The 17,469-nt window shown below is 57.0% G+C and overlaps 2 protein-coding genes across 8 annotated transcripts; both read right to left on the bottom strand.

Annotated features, from left to right (window-relative positions):
- Positions 1 to 484: 484 nt before the first annotated feature.
- Positions 485 to 9,416, bottom strand: LOC102102902 (indoleamine 2,3-dioxygenase 2). 7 transcript variants are annotated; one of them, XM_088068223.1, is made up of 10 exons: positions 8,254 to 9,402; positions 7,709 to 7,804; positions 7,014 to 7,133; positions 6,716 to 6,834; positions 6,382 to 6,396; positions 5,887 to 5,986; positions 5,561 to 5,678; positions 5,418 to 5,469; positions 3,517 to 3,665; positions 1,138 to 1,306 (listed from the first exon to the last, which is right to left on the bottom strand). In XM_088068223.1, exons 1-10 carry the CDS (start codon positions 8,404 to 8,406, stop codon positions 1,224 to 1,226), a joined length of 1,005 nt encoding a protein of 334 aa, XP_087924349.1. In that variant the 5' UTR covers positions 8,407 to 9,402; the 3' UTR covers positions 1,138 to 1,223. The 7 variants fall into 7 exon arrangements, with proteins under 7 accessions (XP_087924346.1, XP_087924347.1, XP_087924349.1 ...); XM_088068218.1 differs by lacking the exon at positions 1,138 to 1,306 and adding an exon at positions 1,887 to 2,837; XM_088068219.1 differs by lacking the exon at positions 1,138 to 1,306 and adding an exon at positions 1,888 to 2,837 and having other exon boundaries at positions 8,258 to 9,293.
- A 5-nt stretch (positions 9,417 to 9,421) lies between these two features.
- Positions 9,422 to 17,458, bottom strand: LOC102109626 (disintegrin and metalloproteinase domain-containing protein 32). The gene is made up of 19 exons (XM_005530836.2): positions 17,259 to 17,458; positions 16,975 to 17,112; positions 16,750 to 16,828; positions 16,537 to 16,613; positions 16,208 to 16,379; positions 15,957 to 16,022; positions 15,636 to 15,707; positions 14,847 to 15,013; positions 14,333 to 14,414; positions 14,030 to 14,166; positions 13,239 to 13,416; positions 12,168 to 12,257; positions 11,612 to 11,810; positions 11,074 to 11,182; positions 10,609 to 10,792; positions 10,214 to 10,294; positions 10,017 to 10,134; positions 9,786 to 9,939; positions 9,422 to 9,614 (listed from the first exon to the last, which is right to left on the bottom strand). Exons 1-19 carry the CDS (start codon positions 17,456 to 17,458, stop codon positions 9,440 to 9,442), a joined length of 2,478 nt encoding a protein of 825 aa, XP_005530893.2. The 3' UTR covers positions 9,422 to 9,439.
- Between the last annotated feature and the right edge of the window lie 11 nt (positions 17,459 to 17,469).

Below are 17,469 nucleotides of genomic sequence, written 5' to 3'. Positions count from 1 at the left end.
TGTTCAGGAGTTTGCAGAAGGAAGAAAACCCACCTGCTGGGGGTCCTGTGGCCCTTCCTGGCAGCAGCATCGCTTCTGCCCAGCGGGGTTTGGGCATTTGCAGCACGTGTGGAGCCCCCGTGCCCCGCAGGGCCAGCCTGCCCCAGCTCCCTCCAGTCCTGACTGCGTGTCTCATTTAGATGCAGAGATTTTTCCCCTGGTCCAAGTTTGCTGTTTTCCTGAAATGGTCCGAAATGTAATAGACCAAGACAATCATCGGGATGAAATATTTCCTACATGAAATATGCAGCAGCTATTCAGAAATGAAGATCAAGTGGAAGGAGCAGTGCCAGGCAAAGATTTAAAGGTGCTGACACATTCCCATGGGTTGTTTACTGAAGTCATCTCTGAAGCCTCAGTTTTAGGGCTATATTAAAAAAAAGAGAGCACAAAATACAATTTAGCAAGAGTTTAATAATTCAAGCTACAGTGTACTGGGCTTGTTTTTGCTGTTATGGGAACAACATCTCATTTCAAAGGACCTTGACTCTCTTCTGGTAGTAAGAAGGGGCCAGTGCTATTTTTGCACCAAGACATGACTGGGTGTGAATCTTGCTTCTGCTGTCTGTGCCAGCAAAACCTGGGGAGGCAAAACAGAGCCATATGGCCTGATTTCCCTAAAGGTGCAAATTCCAAGGAATCCGAGTGCACTGACTTGCTAGAAAATGGCAACATGAGCACCTGGGGTTATAAAAAAACACTTTAGCACCGCTCCTGGCGCAAGGCTCTGCCCACTCAGCCCAGCTGGGTGGTGCAAGAGGAGCTGTTCCTGCAGCCTTGGGCCAGGCAGTGCCAGGCAGGAGCAGCACAGGGGCTGCTCATGGGTCTGTGTCAGAGGAGCCTCTGTACTGGGATGACCCTGGCTCCAGGCTGGGTGGCATTCTGCTGCCGGTACCTAGTGAGGATCAGGGCTTTGTCAGAAGTATTTTTCCCGTGCTGGCCCCTTGGGGAAGCCATGTGTCCCCATGTCCCTTACTACAACACTGTATTATCACTGAGACTTAAAGTGAAGCCCGTGTGACCACCAGTGTTGCAGCTTTGCCCCTATGAGCCTGAGTCCTTCATGAACCAGGAGGGGCAATGGAGTTGGCCATGGGGAGCAGCCCCTGTGCCTCGGTACAGCCTCTTCCCATGAACAGCAGCCTCCTGGACACCCTGCATGTATCCCACAGCTTGGCTCTCTTTCATCCACACTCCTCTCGCGGCTGGGTTTGAGTGGCTTCAGCGTCGCTTTCATGACGGGAGAGCTGGTGTTTGTTGGACTCCCCTGTGGAGTAACCATGGTCACTCTGCAGGTGTGGATGGACAGGAGCCGTGTCCGGGTGCCAGAGGCTGGAGGTCACAGCGGGGAGCTCCTTCTCGCCCTTCGCTGTCCCCGGAACCCCTCTGCCCTCCACGCTCCCAATCCCAGCCGTGCCCAGCTCCCCATCCCCTCTCTGCCCACTCGTGCCCAGCTCCCCATCCCCGCTCTGTCTGCTCTGCCCAGCCGTGCCCAGCTCCCCATCCCTTCTCTCCCTGCTCTGCCCAGCCGTGCCCAGCTCCCCATCCCTTCTCTCTCTGCTCTGCCCAGCCGTGCCCAGCTCCCCATCCCTTCTCTCCCTGCTCTGCCCAGCCGTGCCCAGCTCCCCATCCCTTCTCTCTCTGCTCTGCCCAGCCGTGCCCAGCTCCCCATCCCCGCTCTGTCTGCTCTGCCCAGCCGTGCCCAGCTCCCCATCCCTTCTCTCTCTGCTCTGCCCAGCCGTGCCCAGCTCCCCATCCCTTCTCTCTCTGCTCTGCCCAGCCGTGCCCAGCTCCCCATCCCCTCTCTGCCCACTCGTGCCCAGCTCCCCATCCCCGCTCTGTCTGCTCTGCCCAGCCGTGCCCAGCTCCCCAGCCCGCTCCGCGTCGCAGCCGAACGCGGTTTTCTGCCGCCACCTGGTGATGGAGAAGCTGCGAGTTCGTGACGGACACAGGCCCTGCCTGCCGGCTGGGTCGGGAATCGCCGCTTTATTCGTCCGTGTAACCCACCCGTGTGTATCGGAGCTGCGGCCCCCGCCCGGGGCGGAGCGGGGAAGAAGCGGGGCTGGAAGGGAACAGCTCTCCCCTGGGACCCGGGGGTGATGTGTGAACGCCAGTTCCACAGGAGGACACTGTGCCCATGCCGGTGCCAGGGGAGGATGCTGAGCTCGCTGAGTGCCTGCTGGGGGAGGCAGCGGCAGCAGCAGCAGCAGCAGCAGCAGCAGCAGCAGCAGCAGCAGCAGCAGCAGCAGCAGCAGCAGCAGCAGCAGCAGCAGCAGCAGCAGCAGCAGCATTCTCTCTCAGCAGCCCTCATGTCCCACACGTGCACAGGGTGGGAAGGCTGATGCTGATGCGAGGTTTTGGATCTTGGATCAGACACCAAAGCCCCTTGGCCTCCTGCGCCCCGCTTTGGGCAACCCTCGGGCTAGGTCAGGCACTTATCATCCCCTCCCTGGTGGTGTCCCTGATGCTCTTCAGGAAGCTGAAGATGTGGGACCCGCCGGTTCCTTTAGCCTCCAGGGCAGACGGGGGCTTTCCCACCGCGGGGCCGGCGCTGGCACTCGGCTGTGCCCGCCTGGCCCTGGCTTTGGCCGCCGCGGTGGCGATGTACTTGGTGACGATGCTGATGTGGTAGGACCTGAAGTCTGTCAGCGCAGACACGCAGCGATTGAAGGCGGCTCGGAGCCGCGCATCCCCCGAGGACAGCACATGCTGCTTCAGGGACACGGCACCCCGGACCTCCTCCACAAAGGCTCTGTGGGGCGGGGGCATGTAGTCCCTCATCCTGTGCAGGAAGGCAGCTGCGAGACAGCAGCAAAGGAAGGAATGAGTTGTGGGTAAGCAGATTAAAGGCCCTGACCCTCTAGGAGAGAAGCTGGCCTGGAGCTGTGGTGCTGGCACAGTTTGCAGGGACCCCTGACAGCCTGCACAGCCTCCTCTGCTCTCCCTCCAAACTAAGTGAGAAAGAAAACCCATATTAGGTCAGTGCTCTGTTGAGGCTGGTGCTAACCCTAAAAGGCAGAGTTTAGCCCTGCTCCCAGCCTGTTGGTTTGGGTTTTTTTTTTGCTAGTAAAGTGTTTTTGCTAATTTCTGGTAAATATTTCTGTTGTGGGCTGGACTAATGTGGAGCTTTATGAATGGCCTCTTACTGGCAGGATGCCTACATGCTCTGCTCCCTCATCTCTGGGCCCATAGAGAACCTCAGCAAAAAGCTGACATGCAAGAAGCCAAACGGGTGCTTTTGTGAATTTATGGTGGTGAGGAAGCACCTGCCGAAGCCCCATTTATAACCTTCCTCCCTGGTCCCATTTATAACCTTCCTCCCTGGTCCCATTTATAACCTTCCTCCCTGGTCCCAGCCAGGGTCTGCAAGGGGCACATGTCCTGCCTGACAGAGCTGGCACAGTCATGGGAAGCGCTCTGGCTCATCTCTTCCCCTGCCCCTCACTTGCTCTGGAAAAGGAGAAGCTCGTGGCTCACCACTGTCCTGGCGGTGGCAGATCCCCAGGAGCTCATCGAAGGCGTGCAGGACCGAGCTCTGCGCCGCGCTGCCCCCCGAGTACGCCATGGGCTCCGGGGACACCCCCTCGTAGATGAGCCCGTGCGGCATGGCAGGGTTGTCCTTCCAGCTGAGCAGGAGACACGGCAGTCAGGCAGGCAGCAGCCATGGGGCTGGGGACAGGGGCCTGTGAGAAGGGACCTTGGGCTGGCAAGACTGAGCAGAACTTTCCTGGCCCAGCCCATGGAGCCCATCCTCCAACTCAGCCATGTCAGCCCTCCTCAAACAGGAGATAAACTTGGAAATCAAACACTGTGCCAAAGCACACAATGAAGCCATGGGTGTAAGGAGACATCCTTAATTTTCCTTTGCCAGAAGAGCGTTCTCTGGGGTCGCCATGCCCTGCTGAGCGCCCTGTGGCAGGGTGCTGAGTCACATTGCCCTGCCTGGCTTGCTCCACTTTGGGAAGGCTTTTGCAAGCAGAGCTGCCTTAGGTGTGTGAGAGAGGAGGGGGCACTTGTCTGGGCAATAGTGGCACTTTACATCAATTCCCTGGATGGCAGCAGCCATTCAGAGAAGCAGGTAGTCACCCAAACACTCCTCTGAGCCCCCAGAGTTTGGATTTTCCTTTGTTCTTAATACTCAGGGTGATGTCTTTTGAAAGGCATTTAAAAGATATAAAGAGGTCAGGCCAGCCCGCCTCTATTTATCTCTGTAGATAACAAGGCAAGGATGGGATTTTGTCTCTCTGAAGCTGCTGGTCCTGGGCAGGTTGAGAGCCAGCACTGCTGGTGCCTCCCACACACACCCTGAACTCAGATCCTGTCAGCCCCCCTTGTGCCGAAATGGAGAAGTTACACCCAAATGGAGATCTGTTATGATTTCAGGGAGGTAAAGTGCCTGGCACAAATATGTATCTGTTGACCTTAGCAGAATGCACCATTCCATGAGGCTTTAGGTACTGGCTGCAGTGTCTGTTGGGCTACAGGAATAGATTTTACACAAACTGCAGAGAAAATAGATTCATTATCAAATACCAGAGTATTTTTAGTTCTCCCAGGATTGTATTTATAGTAACCTCTACTAGTGGGAAGTTCTTATAAGCAGAAGGGAATTTAAAAGGCATGTTTTCCTAAGCTGATGACCATCGAGACAAGGTCAGCTTGCATAAAGAATGAGAGAAGCTTAAACATGGTGCATGGAGCTTTTTACTTGGGAATGCTGAGATGTGATGGAGAGAAATAAAAATAGAACCCCCCTGAGAAACCCCAGACGTAGAGTCTGCAGATGCTGCAGCCCCACAGGGATGCTGAGGGATGGTGAATGTGCTGTGCTGGGCTCTTGGGGCCGTGGTTCTGCCTTGCCCAAACAGTGTTTTCAGTATTTGAGGGGATTTTCTTTTTTTCAACTGACAGAATTGTAACACAGCAGCAGCAGGAGGATTGTTATGGATGTTTCCCACACAGTGAGAGGAGCCTCTGCTCAGCTTTGGAGCTTTGCGTACACAGTGTGGAAGTAAACAGAAATTCCTCCTCTCCTGTCAAAACTGTTGGGCCAAGAGCAGGAAGGATTAATTTGTGCCCAATTCTGGCTGTCAGGGCTGTCAGGGCTGAGCTGCAGCATGGGATGCAGAGAAGCTGAAGGGAGGCAGACCCCAGACCTTGGGCACAGTCCCTCCCCAACTGATCCAGTGCCTAGGAATTCCTGAGGGACAGGATCATGATGCTCAGGGGAACATACTGCCAGACACAAGCTGGACCCTGCCCTGCCCTGGGGAACTCCATATCCCATCTGTGCTGCCCCTTCCCTGCACATCCCCAGCTCCCCCCAGCCCTGGGAGCTGCCAGCACAGTGGCTCTGAAGGGAAACAGGCTGCACTTACCCAGAGAGGAAGATCCGGATCTCAGAGTAGAACACTTCTGGATCCACATGGTCTAGGAGGAAATCAGTCAGATCAGAGGTGATGGGCAGTTGCACCAATGCATGTGATGAGCTGCAGCAGGCACAGGCACCAGCTGCTCTCACCATGCATCTGCCTCAGCGCCTCTCTCATGGCCTCGATGGCCCCTGCCAGCTCCTCCAGGGCTCTGTGCAGGGTCTCCTCATCGCACTGCAGGATGGCACCAAGGGCCCGGCTGATTGCCTGCGAGGGGAGGAGGGACAGCACCAGGTGACAAAGGGGTGGGATGGGTAGGATGTCTTTGTGCAGTGGTTGTGGACATTTGGTGCCACCCATGCCAGCTCTGCCCCTTCCCCAGCCCAGGATCAGGGGACAGGAACACCTTGTGGGTGCACCCCAGGCACTTTACAGTGCAGGTAAGCAGAGAGCCCCAGCACACAGCAGTACCCACCTTAATGCCAGGCACAGCTGCCTTCTCAACAAGCAGGGTGACAAGGATGAAGCCCTGCAGGCTCTCTCCACCAGGCAGGGTGATGATCGTGTCCAGGTTCCTGCACAAAGGGGCCGAGGAGAGGGATTGGGGGGTGGCAGCTCAGGATTTCCCTACACACTGTGGAAAACCATCCCAGACTCCAGAGCCTCTTCTCTGCACCCTGTGCAGAGAGGAGCTGGCAAAGAGTGAAAGGGGAGCAGGACTGCTCTGGTTTAGGGGGCCCTGCCATCCTCCCCGTGGCCTCCCCATGGCCTGTGGCCACTGGCTGTGTGCAGCCAGAGCAGCCAGTGGCTCTGCCCAGTCCCTTTGCTATCGTGGCAGTGGCACCTGTGTGACAAACACTGCTCATGTGTGCACACATCAAGAGAGGTTGATCCCAAGCAGTGCTGGAGAGCTGAGCCAATCCAAACAAAACCAACACCATTAGAAAATAAATGAGCATTAACTACTTACTCAATTTCCAGAGGCCTGAAGACATTTCAGTTATGGCCAACAAATGCACAAGGAAATGAGAGAGGGAAAGAGAGAGAGATTATAAATTGTTCTATTGATGGTCTGTGCTCTGCAGGGAACAGAGGAGCTGCCCCAGGGGCTGCTCCCAGAGACACCCATGTCCCCACGGAGTTCCTGTGTCCACACCCATGAGGCCGACCCCAGGAAAGGTGGGATTCAAGGGTTTTTTGGCAGAACAGGAGCAGTTTGGGGACAGTCTGTCCCCAACACCAGCATCACTGCTGCCCAGCCACAGGAAGAACCGTGCTTTGTCCGCTGGCATTTGCCCATTTACCCGTTGGGGTCCTTCCTCCTCCAGTTGGCCAACACAAAGTCTGCGTGGCTGAGGATGGGCGGGAGCCCCAGGGCCTGTGACACCTCCCAGTAGGGGACGGCGAGATTTCGGGGCAGGACCTGAGTGGCACAAAGCACAGGGGGTGTTGTCAGGCTGCAGGAAGGTGCCAGGCAGGAGTGGGCACTCTCCTGCTGCAGCCACAGGAAAGGGGCTTTGCTCCCATGGGATAAGTTCTAAGGGAGCAGCATCAGCTCCCAGACCCCAAGGAGCAGGTGAACCTGCTTTACCTTGCCTTTACCTGCACGGTGCCCTCCTCTCCCTCCTGCCAGACGTAGCCCATGGTGATGAAGCTGAGCACCAGGTGTGCCAAGTGCAGCTCCTCACGTCCTCGGAGGTGCTGGGAGCTCAGCTGCGGCATCTGCCAGGGAAACCCTTGGGAGCAAGGAGCAGAGCCAGCCAGTGCCAAGGCCCCTGTCATGGATGGGCTGCCCTGCCAGCCGGGGGGAACCCTCCTAGTGCTTCTCCCCTGCCTTTAAGCCTCCTTCCCACCCGCTCTGCAGGATTTGCTCCCTCTGCACTGTTCCTGGTTTGTGAGGAGGGACGGTAATCCATGGGATTTTCCTCCAAAAGGAGCCCCTCCTCCTGGTTCTGGGATGCCCATGGGAGCAGCTGATCCCCGTGTCCCGAAAGGGTCAAGCCTGACTGGAAGCTGATGGAGCACCTGTGCTCCTTTGGCAGGGAGTGTGGCTGGGATGTGACATGGTTCTTGTGACACCTAGAGGGGTCCTGCTCCAGCCCTTGCTGGCTGCTGAGCACTTGGATCTGCTGAGGGAGTTATTTCTGTGCCAATGTTAAAGACTTTGCTGTCGCCTGGTGTCAGTCCTGGCTCAGCACACATTTGTGCTGCTGGGTTGTTTTTGCACATTTTACAGACACTGCAGTGTCAGACCAAGGTTTGAGAGAGCTCCGGAGGCAGGAAGGAGAACACCGTACCTGGCGAACGCGTGAGCGGAGCTGACGGCTCGCGATCAGCTGGGGCAGCTCACGGGCGATGTCCATCCAGGGGCCGTAGGGTGCTGGCAGCTCTGTCTTGGTGGGGAGAGGCAGAGAGAGGGCTGTGAATGTTCCCAGGCTCCCAGCACCCACCCAGCCTCACACACCGCTGCTGAGGGCTTGTGTTTGCTTCCCCCCTCCTGTAAGATGAGCCTGTGTGGTCACAAATTAACGGACGGTGAACACAATCTGTCTGTCCCCACCCAGTCCCACTGTGGATCCAGGCCTGTAAAAAACAGCCCCACTTCGGACACAGGAGACTTGCCCTTCTTGCACTCCCCAAATCCTCTAGAGCCAAGGCCAGTGTGTAAATGGCAGAGCTCCTTCACCTCTCCTCTGTGCTGCTTGCTGCAGCCACTTCCATCATTTTAAAGGGTAGGGGTTTGTCCTATGAAACTGCCAAAACAGCACCTGCCTTCCTCATTGTTCTTTGTCAAGTGTTATAGCAAAATGCTAAATCAAAGCTCCCCCAGAAAGCTGCTCACCAACCCCTCTATTTTCCTGTGGCATGCGGACGGGGAGGCACAGCCAGCTCCTACCAGAGGGTCGGGAAGCAGGAAGCCAAACTCCTCGGAGACCTGAAACCTGCTCAGTGCCAGAGGCAGCGGGGGCTCCTCGGTGTCACCGCTGGCCTGCATTGCTGGACACTGGCTGTGCTCTGGCCTGGCCACCCCACTGGCAGCATGTGCTGAGCCAGCAGCAGTACCTTGTCCTGGGGGTCGGGCCTGGCTGCCCAATGGCCGGAGGGTCTGAGCAAACACGGCTAAAGGTTGTTGATAAGGCTTTGTTGTGGAGCAAACTTAAACTCTGTCCCCCGTGGGCATCCACCCATGGGAAAGCCTTGGGGGGACCCCAGGGGCTCTGAGCTGACTCCTCCCAGGGCCGCCCTGAGGGGCTGCCACGCTCCCCTGGGATGGTCCCTGCATGGGGATCTCCACCACCCTGGCAATGCCAAACCTGTGTGCAGAGGGCTGCTGACCTGACTGTCAGGCAGGAGCCAGCCTTCCAGCTCGGGGGTGCTCGATGCTGGCAAGCTCACGCTGGTACCTGGCCAGAGATGCACAAAACACAGTGGATGCTGCTGCTTTCCCCATGGTGCTGGGGTCACTGGGGCTGCTGCTGGGGTCCCAGCACCAGAGCAGGGGTCGGCAGGGTGCTCTGAGAAGGGCCTTCCCAAACAGCAGCTTCGTGGGGGAAAGGCAGCCCTGAGAGTGCTGGGGCTGGAGGCACTGTGAGTGCATGGGAGGGGAAGGGCCAGGGGTACAAACAGCAGGACTGACATCTCTGTGGGGTGCAGGTCCACAGGCACTGCAGGAAATGTGCACTTCACGTGCAAAACAGAGGTGACACCGGCACCACGACCACCACACGGGGCAGCGGCCTTCCCTGGTGCCCAGCTCTGAGCAGGGGGGCCAGGAGCCACACACATCCACTGGTCCGCTTCAGAGGCAGCCACAGCACCCGAGCTGTCCCTGCCGAACAGTCCCCGGCATCAGGCAGCTTCACAGCCCTCAGAGATGGGCAAATCCCGCGTGCCCGCAGAGAAAAGGGGACAATCTCAGCAGCTGTGGCCCCTAGGCCCCAAGAGCAGGATTAACTCTGACAAAAAACACAAACTACATAAGCATAAAACCACAGGGCCATGACACCAGCTTTGCCCAACACCTTTAATTAGCGCCCGTGGTGCTGCCCCAGCGCTGGCTCTGCTGCTGGGTCCGTGCCTGTCTTCATCTCTAGGTCTGGCTCTCGCTCTAGGTCTGTCTGCAGCTCCAGGGCCAGCTCTGGGTCTGGCTCCAGGTTTATCTCCAGCTCCGGCTCCAGCTCCCTGTTCATGTCCCGGATGGTGCTGTGGGGGGACCTGCAGTGGTGCCTTGGCCCTGACTTGACTCAGTGCCTCAGCCTGAGGTCACCGTGTCCCCATGGGCATCACCTTGCCCCCTTCCCTCCCCTCTGCAGGGACCCCCCCAGCCCTCTCCCACCCCCTGCATCCCCCAGGGACCCCGGGGTCCGCACTCACCGCTCCACGGCCGGCGGCTGCTCCCCGCGGCACGGGCCCGGCGCCCGCTGCCACCACAGGCCGAGCCCCAGGCCCGCGGTGAGCACGAGCAGGACGAGGCTGGAGCCCAGCAGCAGCCAGGCCATCTCCCCATCCTCCAGTGCTCGCTGCAGGCCTGGCAGGACACAGCCCAGCTGGGCACGGGGTGCTGCCAGCCCTGCCCGTGCCGTGCCCGGGGCTGCCCACACTCACCTCTGTCCGTCAGCTGCAGGCCGCTGTCCTTGCTGCCCCCCCGGCGTGAGCCCCTCCTCTGGCAGTCGGGGGGCTGCCAGCCCGGGTAGCAGTGGCAATTGCCCTTGTTGTTGCACACCTGCAAGCCCAGGGGAGGGTAGGGGTGTGCAGCGAGCCCTGCACCCCGTGCTGCCCGTCCCCAGCCCCGTGGCACTCACGCCGTGGCCGTGGCAGTTTGCTTTGCTGTCACAGTTGTTTCTCAGCTCCGAGAGTGGGTGACATGTGCTGTTTATACACACCTGGGAAAAACCATGGCAGCTGCAGCCCAGCACTGCCTCACCCAAACAGCACTCAGTGCATCGGGCTATGGCCCAAAGGAAAGCACGCTACTTAAAAACAATAAATAAAAAAGACAAAGAAGCCACAGTTCTGCCCTGGGGCCAGGCCATGTTTAGTGCTCACACCCCACCAAACCTTTAATGCAATGTTTGCAAGTTTTTACAGTGCTTTTAAATATCAAACACACTGCTGCAAGGAAAAAGTGTTTCTATCATCTTGTTAATATTTACAGTTCCTATTTGTCATTTCAGATGATTATGAAATATTTCCTTACCCTTCCAGAGCCACACTTTGTTCCTGGAGGAACCAGAAGAGGATCCAGCCACGCTGGTACGTTCAGGTAGTTCAGAGACACACACAAATGGTGCCGCACTCGGGCGTAAATGACGGCAGCAGCAGTTGATGAGAAGGGCTTGTGGGACGGGTACGTGCAGATTAACTTCCCACACCTGAGATCCCTGGAAAGCCAATTTGCACAGGATGTGTATCAAACACACACAGACACACACAGATCCTGCCTGATGAACACCAGAACATTAAACACCACAAGCTGGTGAGAAAACATCAGCAGGACGGGGAAGGCCAAGGGAGGATCTGTGACATAAGGAGAGACACCGTATCAAGGAGAACACACACAGAGGTATTTATTGCTTCACAAATCTCACCATAAACTGGAGTCCTGACACTTCTCTTGACTGGCCAATCCCAATTAAACATGCATTTTACATCCCCAGCATACCTCCAAGTACAGGGCCGGTACTTGTGTTTGCTCTTGAACCCGCAGTGCCCAAACCTGTCTTGCTGCCCGTTAATCTCCTCGTAACAGATGATGGGAGCATTCCTTGAATCTACAAGTTTAGCAATAAGATTTGTTACAGCTAAAATGAACACAAAGGAATATATTATGGTATCTAATAACTTCATTTTTCACAACTTAATTAGAGAAAACATACCTATCCCTGCCCAAACCCCCAACAGTCCTGAACCTCAGAAATCAGCAGGGGAGTAGAAAATGGGGAAGTTCTCTGACTGAGTTTGCCCACAGAAAATAATTTGCTTTTTGTTCTTTCCATTGTTATCTGTGAAGCACTGGGGAACTCTATCAACTAGAGCCAAAAGAGAACTTGAAATGCTTTCCTAAAGCTGTGCCTTCTCTCCAGGTGCCCTACTCTCACCAAGGCTGGTGCATTGAAGAGTACAGGTACAAACTGAGCACCGTGCTGCTGTCCCTGTCCCTGTCCCTGAGCAGCGGCAGTGCCACCAGCACAGCCTGGTACCTTTCCCGTAGAGCCGCTTGCACTGCAGGTCTGAGGAGCGGCAGCGTCCCTGGTAGCAGTAGCCAGAGCCATGGCCACAGTCGTGCCCATCCTGAATGAACACGTCGGGGGGGCAGGAGGCAGAGGAGCCGCTGCAGAACTCGGGCAGGTCGCACTGGGCATCGGCGGCCGGGCGGCACACCGAGTTCCTCCGCTTGAACTGCAGGGGAGGAGGAGGAGGAGGAGGAGAAGGAGGAGGAGGAGGAGAAGGAGGAGGAGGAGCTCTGCAGCCTCCCTCGCCTGCCTGCCCGCACAGACCCTTCTTTCCATGGCCTCAGGGTCCCCCTTGAGGCGCTGGGGTGACCGCACATGTGACACCGCCGGTGACAACAGTCCCGGTAATGCTCCCCCAGGGCTTCCCACGAGCTGAGCTGGGAAACCCAACCCCAGGAACCTTTCCCATTGCACAGCAAGAAGTTTGGCTCTATCCCTCAGCATGGGAACATAATTCCAAATATGGAACATATTTGTCCAAAATAAATTACGATTTTGTGATAATTATAAAAATGTGTTTTACCTGACAACCCCTACAACATAATCCGGAGGCACATTTTGCTCTTGGCTTCAGTCTACACGTTTGAGTGCAGCACCTGTTCTTCAGGCATTCCTGGGGACACATGGCAAACTCATGTTATTTTATTTTGTTGTACCGCCGAGCCTCTCCTCCTCCTCTCCCGTATTACTTGGGCAATGTCCACAGAACAAATGGGCAAGGCTGCCGCCAGATGGCTGCCACACAGAAACCATCCCAAACCATCCCAAACCCATCCCTCCCTGGGCTGCTCCCCGCTGCACTGCGGCTCCCGGGGCTTCTGCACCTCCTCCCCAGCCGCCCGCAGCCCCCGTGCGGGGTTCGGTCCCGGTTCGGGGTTCGGTCCCGGTTCGGGGTTCGGTCCCGGGGCCGGGTTCGGTCCCGGTTCGGGGTTCGGTCCCGGTTCGGGGTTCGGTCCCGGTGCGGGGTTCGGTCCCGGTTCGGGGTTCGGTCCCGGTTCGGGGTTCGGTCCCGGGGCCGGGTTCGGTCCCGGTTCGGGATTTGGTCCCGGTGCGGGGTTCGGTCCCGGTTCGGGGCTTGGTCCCGGTGCGGGGTTCGGTCCCGGGGCCGGGTTCAGTCCCGGTTCGGGGTTCGATCCCGGTTCGGGGTTCGGTCCCGGTTCGGGGTTCAGTCCCGGTTCGGGGTTTGGTCCCGGTGCCGGGTTCGGTCCCGGTGCGGGGTTCGGTCCCGGTTCGGGATTTGGTCCCGGTGCGGGGTTCGGTCCCGGTTCGGGGCTTGGTCCCGGTTCGGGGTTCGGTCCCGGTTCGGGGTTCGGTCCCGGGGCCGGGTTCGGTCCCGGTGCGGGGTTCGGTTCGGTCCCGGTTCGGGGTTCAGTCCCGGTTCCGGGTTCGGTCCCGGTTCGGGGTTCGGTCCCGGTTCGGGGTTCGGTCCCGGTTCAGGGTTTGGTCCCGGTGCCGGGTTCGGTCCCGGGGCCGGGTTCGGTCCCGGTTCGGGGTTCGGCCCCGGTTCGGGGTTCGGTCCCGGGGCCGGGTTCGGTCCCGGTTCGGGGTTCGGTCCCGGTTCCGGGTTCGGTCCCGGTTCCGGGTTCGGCCCCACCTGTGCCGTGCCGCAGTCGCACTGCTCGCCCGGATCCACCACGCCGTTGCCGCACAGGGCTCCGCTCCGGCGGGACAGGCGGGGGCTGCCGAAAAGGCAGGCGCCTCTGCCCCGCTTCAGGAAGCTCTCAAAGTCCCTGGTGCTGCAGTTGCTGAAGGCTTTTGCCCCACTGAAATGTCTAAAATACAGCGGTTATCAGCTTATGTGTTACACACTCACCCTCCTCCCTCCCGCCCTCCCTCTCTCCAAAGCTCTGTGCAAGTCAAGGGCTCACCCAGACACTGGCACAGGGTAGGATGGTCCCAGGGGTCTATCAATTCACCTGATCTACAGCTCATTATTAACAGAGATTGAAAATCATTCTGAAGGACCTTAATTTTAGAGAGCAAAAATCTCTTTTGTCAAATTGGGCCCTAATTTGCTATTTAATTAATTATTTTTTACTTTTTAGAGGCATAAAAGCAGGTATTTCTCCACTGAAACGGTGGTCAGGCACTGGAATTGCTGCCCAGGGAGGTGGTGGAGCCCCATCCCTGGAGGTGTTCAAGAAAGGGCTGACACAGCACTCAGCGCTCCGCTCCAGTTGCCAAGGTGGCGATGGGTCAAAGGCTGGACTCGGTGGTCTTGGAGGCCTTTTCCGACCCGAGTGATCCCATGAGCCTGTGATTCTAATTTGTTGTACTTTTTGCAATGGAATGACAGTTGCAGAGGCCTCCTCTGACAAGGGACACCTTGCAACCACCCCTGTCCCCCCCTGCCATGCCCCAGCCCCTGCAGCCCCACAAACTCACAGCGCCTCAGGGCTCATGGTGCAGACGCGCCCGGGGCAGCTGCAGCCTCGGGAGGTGTCCGGGTCCATGCCCAGGCTGCGGCCCAGCCCCTGCGCCAGCAGGATGGAGAAGGACTCCAGCGTCACGTTCCCGTGGTACTGCAGGGAGGAGAGAGATGAGCTGCCAGAGCTGAGAGTTCCTTGCAGAGATCCCTGCTCCAGATCCTCCCGCCTGCTCCCATCCAGCCCTGTTCCTGCTGCCCACAGCTGGGCTCACAGCCATGTGGGCTGCTGAGGGACGGGCAGGGGACAAGTGGGACCATACCAGGGCCACTGTGGCAGCAGCATCTCTCTCACATGCCCCTCCTGGAGCCGCTGCAGCCATGAATGCTCCTTGGTCCCTGTACCTGGAACAGAGGTGTGGTCACTGCTGGTGCCACAGACGCTCTCTCGGCTGGGTCTGTATAGCCCAAGTCCCCTTGGTGCCCCCGACTGCTCTGCTGTCCCCAGGGGAGCTGGGGCAGGGTCTGCGTGGTGGGAGGCTGGTGCCTGGTGCTGGGCAGGGACTGGGGGCTGCCACCTTTCCCATCTCCTCAGCCTGGGTGGGTGGCAAGGAAGGGATGGCACCATTGCAGCTGCTGCATCACTAGGAGGAACGTCTTTAAATACTTTAAGAATATTAAGGATTTAAGTAATTAAATATAATTAGGTAATTTGTATTAAGGAAATACAGATTTTTTTAAAAAGCATGTATCAAAGGAATCCTTTATATTTCAACTTACATTGGTTTGACTAATTGCTACAACATAATCTTTAACACTAATGAACCTTTATCTTACCCTAAGAGAGAAGCAATGTTGTGTGCCTGTGGCTCCAGGGCCAGCTGTTTCCACTGTAAAAATCTCTGTAGAAGATCGTCTGTATCCCCTGCTGTCGATATTTTATCCCCCTCTGCCCACAGCTCCAGGGAGGACAGCACAATGGTGACATTAAGGGGATTAAACATCTGGAAGTAGAAGAGAGGAAACCTCTGCTCTCACACCTTCCCCTCATGCAGAGTCACTACTCTGCACACAGTAAACACAAGGGAAAAGTAAATTGCTGCTGTCAGTGCCTCAAAGACATCTGCAGCCATACAGAATGAACACACCTAAAGAATAAAGGGATACAGCAAGAGGCCTGAGCCAAAGTCCAGTAACTTCATAAGAAGTGTTCCAGATTTTGGGAATAACTTCTCATTACACAAGTGAACCATGAGATCACCAGTGGAGTAAAGAACAGGACTGGAAGTTGGTTACAAGCACCTGAGAGTAAGCAGGTTAATTGGACCAGTGAGATCAGGGAGGGAAGCAACCCAGGAGTCCTCAAAATGCAGGGGGGTCTGGCTGCCCTAAGGCAAATTGCCTGTTTATCTGTACATCTGCACAAGACGTGGCCATCACACAGGGAAAGATGTTCTTTTGTGGCAGACTGACACGTCTGAGGAAAAGCCTTCTCAGGAAACATGGAATTTTTTACATAACATCCTCCTAAACCTAAAAGCACCTAGAAGAGAGGTGCCCACTGCTAACATCAACATCCCCCTCGTCCCCCATCCACTGTAGTACAAACCAGACTTAAAAACTCACATTGTTGATTAAATTGAAGGCCTGGATTACTTTCTGTGTCGCAGCATTTGGGTCTGATCCCATATAGTTGTACTGAAAAACAACCCAAGAAGACACAAGGGTGGACAAGCTGCTTACCAGGGTGAAGCATGACAACGTTGGAACACTGAAATGATTGAGACATGAGTTACAAATTCATGTTCCTTTTTTCCTAAAAAATCCACGGAATGCTTAACTTTTCAAAACAGAAAACAAATCCATGTAAAAGCTGGGAAATGTTACCATTTCCATGCTCACAGAAGTCAGGCAAAGACAAGGGAAAAGTGGCTAGCATGGACTTACCAAAGCCTTGTCCAAGACCACGTAGACTGTGAGGTATTTGGGAGATTGTGCAGCGGCTGAGAGGGGCTAAAAGAGAAAACGGGCTTCAAAGCAGATTCTGCATTCTCTGGTCACCTCACTGCTGCTGCTGGCTGTGCTTCTCAAGTGTCCCTTCAAAGTTTGTGTCCAAGTGTCTGGCCAAAGCTTCCAGCAGAACCAGACCCCTCACAGGACAGGGACACCAGCAGCTCTGACAAACAGGCACCGCTCACCTCATCCTCCCCGTGGGCCTTGTCCAACATCTCCCCTCCTCTGGGGGGGCTGTGGGCTGGGAGGGTCTCTGCCATCTGCTCCTCACTCACTCGATACAACACGTGCTGGAAGGCAGGGGAGCAGCCCAGGGGCTGGATCTCGTAGCTCGCATTCTCAAACTGCAGCAAACCCCTGCCGAGGCAGCACTGGCCGCTTGCTCCGGGCACTGCAGAGCTGCCCCAGCAGCAGCTGCTGCAGGCCAGGCTGCCAGGGCATCCCTGGCCCCCGTGGCAAAGGCCAGGCAAGTGGCCACGGGGAGGGCAGCACAGGGACAGGGCTGGAACTTTACCTGAGCCCCGAGCAGGTGCTGAGGGTCACAGCCGAGCCGGGGAAGCCATCGATGTACCCCCAGTAGTGACAGCCTCCCTAGGACGTGACAGAGCACAGGGAGTCCCTTCCATGGCTGGGATGACAATCCCCTACCCAGCACCCAGACAGCTGGACCAGCTGCCTTGGGCAGAGACACTGAAAGCACAAACAGCCCAAAGCAAGGCCAGGTTACCTCAACGCGGGCAGAGTCAGCCTGCAAAGACCCCTGCTTGCTGGACACGTAAGTCTGGAAACCATCAGATAAAAAGGCACTGCAAGAGAGAGGTGCAAAGTGAGGTGTTGTAAGCACCATTACCATCATCCATCACCCAGAGCTTCTCGAGCTTCTTGCGGGTCCTGCAGCCACGAGGAAGCAGGGCAGCTGCTGTCAGTGAGGGCAATGTCAGGGTCAACTCACTGCTGCTGCAGGTGGATGGTGTATGGCCTCCCCTCAATCCTCAGCATGTAGGACACTGCATCCTTGTGCACACAGAAATCAGAGAGGGGGAGAATTGGGAACAGGGAGTTGGAAATAGCACGATCCACGCGAGGCCCGCTGTGAACAGCAAAGGGGGAGCACCAGGGTTCTGGCAGCTTGCTGTGGTGACATTGTTACAGCTGCTGCCACATCTGCGCTCCCCCAGCCCCCTTCTGCAGCTGAAGACTTCACTTTGCCCTCCCCGCTCCCAGCCCCCCCAGCACCATGCCTGCTTCAGCCTCGCCCCTCCTCTGGTGCTGGCCCCCAGCCGCTGTGGGACTGTGACCTGGGACCAGAGCTGGCCAGGCACAGGGGACAGAGCCCCCCATGGCTGAGCCCAGGCCCGGCGGGCGGGGGGCACACGGGGGCCCTGCCCAGCCTCGTGCAGCAGCTGCAGGAGCAGCAGGAGCAGCAGCGCTGGCATCGCACACAGGG

This window comes from Pseudopodoces humilis, chromosome 30 (assembly GCF_049639895.1).
Source record: "Pseudopodoces humilis isolate 2021_Gansu_Grassland_sample_001 chromosome 30, ASM4963989v1, whole genome shotgun sequence".
In the NCBI taxonomy this organism is placed as follows: domain Eukaryota; kingdom Metazoa; phylum Chordata; class Aves; order Passeriformes; family Paridae; genus Pseudopodoces; species Pseudopodoces humilis.
The sequence above is the reverse complement of the archived record's forward strand: the minus strand, read 5'-3'. Positions and strand labels throughout refer to the sequence as shown.

What these genes read in the sequence shown, in the direction of transcription:
- LOC102102902 (XM_088068218.1), bottom strand. Translation starts at nt 8,406, where the DNA reads ATGCAGGCCAGCGGTGACACCGAGGAGCCCCCGCTGCCTCTGGCACTG. An exon ending in GAGAGGAGGGCACCGTGCAG is followed by an intron (nt 6,835 to 7,013) that starts GTAAAGGCAAGG and finishes TGTGCCACTCAG; the next exon opens with GTCCTGCCCCGAAATCTCGC. An exon ending in ATCCGGATCTTCCTCTCTGG is followed by an intron (nt 3,666 to 5,417) that starts GTAAGTGCAGCC and finishes TCTCCTGCTCAG; the next exon opens with CTGGAAGGACAACCCTGCCA.
- LOC102109626 (XM_005530836.2), bottom strand. Translation starts at nt 17,458, where the DNA reads ATGCCAGCGCTGCTGCTCCTGCTGCTCCTGCAGCTGCTGCACGAGGCT. An exon ending in AGGCCCACGGGGAGGATGAG is followed by an intron (nt 16,023 to 16,207) that starts GTGAGCGGTGCC and finishes TTTCTCTTTTAG; the next exon opens with CCCCTCTCAGCCGCTGCACA. An exon ending in ACCATGAGCCCTGAGGCGCT is followed by an intron (nt 13,417 to 14,029) that starts GTGAGTTTGTGG and finishes GCTGTATTTTAG; the next exon opens with ACATTTCAGTGGGGCAAAAG.